This window comes from Papaver somniferum, unplaced genomic scaffold (genome assembly GCF_003573695.1).
Source record: "Papaver somniferum cultivar HN1 unplaced genomic scaffold, ASM357369v1 unplaced-scaffold_35, whole genome shotgun sequence".
NCBI classification, from domain to species: Eukaryota; Viridiplantae; Streptophyta; class Magnoliopsida; order Ranunculales; family Papaveraceae; genus Papaver; species Papaver somniferum.
In genome coordinates this window covers 3498858-3505097 of record NW_020645971.1, presented here as the reverse complement: position 1 = coordinate 3505097, position 6240 = coordinate 3498858, and the positions used below count along the sequence as shown (strand labels likewise).

General features: G+C 36.8%; 1 protein-coding gene across 1 annotated transcript; it reads left to right on the top strand.

Annotated features, from left to right (window-relative positions):
• Positions 1-721: 721 nt before the first annotated feature.
• On the top strand, positions 722-4747 carry LOC113342284 (cyclase-associated protein 1-like). Its single transcript, XM_026586874.1, has 10 exons — positions 722-1182; positions 1736-1904; positions 2155-2219; positions 2735-3056; positions 3166-3313; positions 3445-3554; positions 3705-3760; positions 3863-3919; positions 4111-4254; positions 4367-4747. The coding sequence occupies exons 1-10, from the start codon at positions 901-903 to the stop codon at positions 4451-4453; spliced, it is 1440 nt and encodes a 479-aa protein (XP_026442659.1). The 5' UTR covers positions 722-900; the 3' UTR covers positions 4454-4747.
• The last annotated feature ends 1493 nt before the right edge of the window (positions 4748-6240 follow it).

Sequence of the window (6240 nt, the reverse complement as noted above, 5' to 3'; positions counted from 1 at the left end):
TTTGCATTTTTACCTAACAAGAGTACAGTTTCTCGCAGATTGTTTGTAATTTTCCTGGAAGCTTGTAATCACTTACCCATCTATAAACAGTTGGCGATTTCCTCTTGTTGTTTAATTCAGTATCTAGATATCTCTTTCTTAATCATCTAAAACTAAACCAACAGAAAGTTTAAACTGTACAGGTATGCTATGCAGCGACACAGCTAGTTCCATTCTTGAACAACATAGCTTTTGGCTAGAATCTTTGACGAATAACTTCTAGAATGTACAATGGTAAGCGCATGTGTTTGTTCAGTTACTTTGCAAAAACTAATCCCTTTTTCTCGTGCTGTAACAGTATTAAACCAACAGAAAGGTCAAACAAATATTTAAAACAGGCCAGGTGAGTGTAGTCGCTTAGACTTTCTGGGCGATGTGACTGTAGTCGGCCTAAAGCGATGTCCACAACATCGCTGAATTCCAGATAAGCGATGTCCTGCGCCTTGTTAAAGCACTTTTCCTGGCGATGTCAGTGACCTCGCCTATCTTTAAATCCCCGCTCACGTCCCCTGGATTCGAGCAGAGAGAAATACATTGTACTCGTATTTCAATTAGATCTTTAGCTACCGCCGGATGTCACTATCATCCCCTAGTTTTTCTCCACTCCACTCAGCCTAAGTAAAACCTCAGCTGTTATACAACATGAGTTGGATTCGGATTAAAGTACCAATAAATCTGGCTCCAAAAAAGAAAATGTGTGCTGTCGAAAAATACTTGAGCACGCCCTACCCTTTTCCTTTTTCTTTCATTTCATATATCTCAACCTTTCGGTGGTCATATCTTCTTCAACATCTGTTTCAGACACACAGAAAAACTTACAGAAAGGAAAGAATTTAGAGATCAAAAATCCTACCTAGAGAAATGGATGAGAAATTGATACAAAGACTTGAAGCAGCAGTATCTCGTTTAGAATCATTATCTTCATCTGGAATTCAGTCAAGAGGTTTACCTAATGTAGATGCTGATGATAATGCTCCAATAGATCCGTCGATTATTGCTTTTGATGATCTACTGAATCAATATTTTGTTAAGGTTTCTATTGTAGCTGATAAGATTGGTGGGAAAGTACTTGAAGTCACTAAGGTTCTTGAAGAGGCATTTTCTGTTCAAAAAGATCTTCTTATCAAAATTAAGCAAACAAAGGTTAGGTTTTTGAGCTTTAGTAGTTGAAAGTTGATTGATTTGAATTGCATTTTGATAAATATGGTCCGAATTTATAGGTTGACTGTACAATTTGAACTGATTTAACATGAAATAAGAGGGAAATGTGGCACCTTATGTTGTAGGAGGGGATCTAGGGCTTTTTTTTGTTTGTATGTGTAAAAGGAAATTCGATTCTCAGATGTTTGTAAATTAGTCAGGTAGGTTTAGAATTAATTTCCTTAAAACCGATTTGAAATGTCAAGTCAAACTGAGCAACATTTGTGACTAAATTAGTTCACATGTTCACTGCAATGTTCTTTGTCAACAATGTTTAACACGCGGAACTAGCACTAGCACTACTGTGAATATTTAGTTGTAGTACATCTAAGGTGTATTTGAACGTCGCACTCCTGAGTAGCTTTGATCTCGTAGGAAACATTGATTGGTGGTCCTGTGTAGGCACATACATTTTTATTTTTAAGAACTGGTTGACTTTTTTTTATTATGAATGCAAGAGTAAACTGGCGTTTTTCTTAATATCTCTTATTTGCAGAAGCCTGACCTTGCAAACCTTGGTGAATTTTTGAAACCGTTGAATGAAGTTATCATGAAAGCAAATGCCTCGACGGAAGGAAGGAGATCTGACTTCTTTAATCATTTGAAAGCTGCTGCTGACAGTCTCTCAGCTTTAGCTTGGATTGCTTATTCAGGAAAAGATTGTGGTGAGAGAAATTTATGTTAAATTCATATCTGTTCAAGTAACACAGCCAAGTTTTGTATGAATTTTCATATTGGAAACACTTGACACGTGTATTAGCTTACAATGTATTTCATGTGGCATTTAAGTAGCTGCTTAATGAGAATCAGTTTTCTAAACTACTGACACCGTTAGACTGATAAAGTACATTTCTCCTAGTTTTTTGTGTTAAAAGATGATTCCTTGAGACAATGTCAATTTTTTGCTGTTACAAGGAATGAGCCTTCCTATTGCACATGTCGAGGAAAGCTGGCAAATGGCTGAGTTCTATAACAATAAGGTACGGGAAAAGTAACACACTTTTGATGTCAATTTATTGAGTTTTTAGGTTCCCCACTGTTTCACACGAGAATGTAGTAGATGCTATTAATGGTTCAGTAGGAACTGTCAAATGGACTTCTGTGGTGTAATCCAAGATTGTGTTTTCAAGTTAAAATTCTTTGGTGATTGGAAATGGTCTTCCATTAGAAAAGCAGCAAATAGTGCTGCTGGTACTTCATCTAAATATGCTAGTCGTGAACCCATAATAAAGTTGGGAGAGACAGACCATTCACTACAAATTAAATTAGAACTAACATATTAGATTAGAACTGGAGGAGGATTACCAAATGAAAGACTTTAAATTCAATCAATTGACGTTTCTATCCTATAAAGAAAAAAGGTCAGATTGATAATAGGGCCTGTTTGAACCAGTAATTTCTATTTCAAAGTCTTTTTTTTTTTGCAATCAACTTTACAGGATTGTACGTTTATCTCTAGACTACATAGTTAGTGACATTTCAAATTTTGAATCAGATACTCGTGGAATACAGAAGTAAAGATCCAAATCATGTTGAATGGGCCAAAGCTCTGAAGGAGCTTTACCTACCTGGTTTGCGTGATTATGTTAAAAGTAACTATCCACTGGGTCCTGTATGGAGTACAACTGGGAAAACAACTGTTTCTCTCCCTGCATCAGCCCCATCAAAAGCACCAGCACCTAGAGGCCCTGCTCCTCCACCTCCTCCACCAGCTTCTCTCTTCACCTCGGAATCCTCTAATGCTTCATCATCACAGCCGAAGAAAGGGATGGCTGCTGTGTTTCAAGAAATCAGTTCTGGGGAAACTGTGACTGCAGGTAAACCAGACATCCATTTTAGCAGACAAAAAATATGTCTTCTAGCTTCAGATGACGAACTTTCTTTATTTTCTGATTTTAATGTATAATCTTTATCTATGCTTCCTAGGTTTGAGAAAGGTAACTGCTGATATGAAGACAAAGAACCGTTCAGATAGGACTGGTGTTGTTGGTGCCAGTGCAAAAGAAAAACCCACCAGTACATCGTCCTTTTCCAAAACAGGGCCTCCTAAGCTGGAGCTTCAAATGGGACGCAAGTATGTATCATTTAGACACCAAACAATGAAGTTGTCTCGAATTTAAGGAAGTCCTCCTTCCCTGTTTGGCTTGACTTCATAGCAAAGGTTCTTATGCTATGTTTTGTGTTGTTCTATTTATTCTCTTTCAGGTGGGTTGTTGAGAATCAGATTGGAAAAAAGAACTTGGTTATTGATGACTGTGATGCTAAACAGTCTGTTTATCTATTTGGATGCAAAGATTCAGTTTTGCAAATCCAAGGTTCTTGTTGCTTTAAAATCTCTATAATACTTCCTTGCTAGGCTAGGCTAGCTCTTTTATTTGGTTTCAACATTCATTATATGCAGCACATCTGGTGTAGGCTTTGTAAGAGAAATGCAGATAACTGATCAGTACGCTGGTTATTTGCAGGGAAAGTAAACAACATAACTGTTGACAAGTGCACAAAAATGGGAGTTGTTTTCACGGTTAGAGTAGATAGTTTCTGGATCCATACATTTAGCTGACTTTTAGCTGTATATGATTATTACTATACTAGACTGTCTGATATTTGGTTCTTGGAATAACAGGATGTTGTAGCAGCTTTTGAGGTTGTAAATTGCAATGGCGTTGAAGTGCAATGTCAGGTATCCAATCCATTCTTATTCTTACAGCAGTCATTATTAAGTACAGATGGGTTTTACTTTTCTTCATGCAGTAAGAGAACTTATCACCTATGACTTCACCCTTAGATATTTTAAACCTTTATCGCGGAAAGAATATATATCTACCTAGTTTGCTATGGCATCCTGATCATATATCATTTTAATATTTTCAGGGGACGGCACCGACCATTTCGGTTGACAACACAACTGGTTGCCAGTTATATCTGAGCCAAGAATCTTTGGCCACCTCTATTACAACAGCAAAATCAAGTGAAGTCAATGTATTGGTACCTGGTTCTGGTGCTGATAGCGATTGGGTATGTGACTCCAAAAAAGTTGATTATGAATCCAAATCTTAGACCTACATAAATATTATTTCCCTTTTCCATGATAGATAACATTCAGATTCCTTACGATTTTATTTCGCAGGCGGAGCACTCATTGCCACAGCAGTTCATTCATGAATTTAAGGATGGTCATTTTGTAACATCTCCAGTCTCTCACTCCGGTGCATAATTAGAAGGATAAGATTTCTATACATCCTTCTGTACTATTTCATGGGAGGCTGAGAGCTGATTGTCAATACTGTATTCTTTTCATTCCATTGAGGTTTGTCTTTGCATGTGGCCTGAATGGGTAACTGTTGATATTTATTCTACACGTCGTCTTTCAGGTTGCATTTGTGATTGTCTTGCTGCTTGTGAAATTTTCACTAAGAAATTGTTTTCTTTAGTAATATGACTTTATCTTGTATAAACATATGACGGTTTCATCCTTCTTTTTAAATTATCTAACTCCTTTAATTAAAATCCTAAGCCATATAAGCTCTCACGTCACACGGGTGACCCTCGCCCTCCCCTCCCCAAATTACATAGAAATTCTCAATTTTTGCACCATGTCATTCCTATTTTTTTTCTTTCTCCTTGGCCATGTCACTTTCCATCTCATTCCTACGTCAAAAAAATCCAGCTAACCTAGAAGAAAAAAAAAATATGCGTCTCCCTATTCTCTCTCTTCTCTTCTCTCTTAAGGAACCTTACACGGCCAAGAGTGTTCTTCTTCTTCCTCTTTCGTGCGGAAAGAGAACTTGACAAAGGGTTTAATCACTTGAAGTTTGTTGATTTCGCTCAGATTTTTATTTCGTGTTGATGGAGGCAAAACCGTATCAGAGATTCGCATGAATTGGAGAGAGTTTGCGCATGCTAGGAAGATTCTACCAACCCTTTGGATCGTGACAGAGATAACTAAGGAGATTTTGCAGTTGTATAACGCATGCAGGAGCAGAAAAGGGAAAGAATATTATTCCGTGTCCGGCAGAATTATTGAGAATTATCCTGGAGTTATGACAACGATTCTTAGGCTCTGTGGAGTATATAAAGATTGTTCGGAGGTCAGAGAAGGGGATGGAGAGTTAGGGGTGAGAACAAAGTGTAGAAATTAGAGTTGCAGAGAATTGCTGCTGCTGCCATTAGAGAAGAACACGAAAAACAATAGACTGAAAGTAGCAGTCGTTTTCTAGTGTCTTAAAACCGTTTCGTTTTCTTCCAGAAAAGACTGTTGCTTCTGCGACTGTTCTGTGCTATAATTTTGTAACAGCTTCTTTGCAACATTTGTAACACCCGTGTACCATTGCAAATCTCTGTTTTCTACTATTTTTCCAATAAAAACACCATTTGAGCTATGAGTTATCTTTTTGAGTGTGTTTTCACCATGTGGAGCTAGAACCCATCACTGGGACGACGGAGGAAGTTGTATTTCATCCTTGGGGTAATTTAATAAATTCCTTATTTACTTTTTGCACAAATTTTAAATGATTTATGATTTCTATTAATCAATTGTTATCTTGTTAGATAGTGTATGCTTAGTCTTAGATGCTTTAGATACACTATGCTTGTAATTTACAATTGATGTTTTACGAAATCTATTTTGGCAAAGAATAGAGTTATTGTTTCTTTTGTTTTGAGCTATAAATGTCTAGGATTAATTTATGAACCCCATGAACATGAAAAGAAGTGGAATCCCGAGTCCCGGCCTCTCTTTATCCTGTGACAAAATTTGTATATATATTTTCTTATTTGTAGTATTTTTATTTTATTAAAACTTAAAATAAATCCAACAAAGTCCGAGTGAACGACAACCTTACTTACCACTACATAAAATCACATCAATTTTTTGCGCCGCCGACGCGGATTTGTTTATAGATTTGTTTTTAGGTTTTATTTTATTTGTTCTTTTTTACGCATTTTGGTATTTTTGTTTGCTTTCAGATTTGGAGCTAAGCTAAAGAAAAGGGGAGAAAGTGC

Bases quoted from the DNA above. Each gene is read 5' to 3' on its own strand.
- LOC113342284 (XM_026586874.1), top strand. From the start codon at position 901: ATGGATGAGAAATTGATACAAAGACTTGAAGCAGCAGTATCTCGTTTA. The intron at 1,183-1,735 runs GTTAGGTTTTTG...TCTTATTTGCAG, and splicing joins TCAAAATTAAGCAAACAAAG to AAGCCTGACCTTGCAAACCT. The intron at 3,761-3,862 runs GTTAGAGTAGAT...TTGGAATAACAG, and splicing joins AAATGGGAGTTGTTTTCACG to GATGTTGTAGCAGCTTTTGA.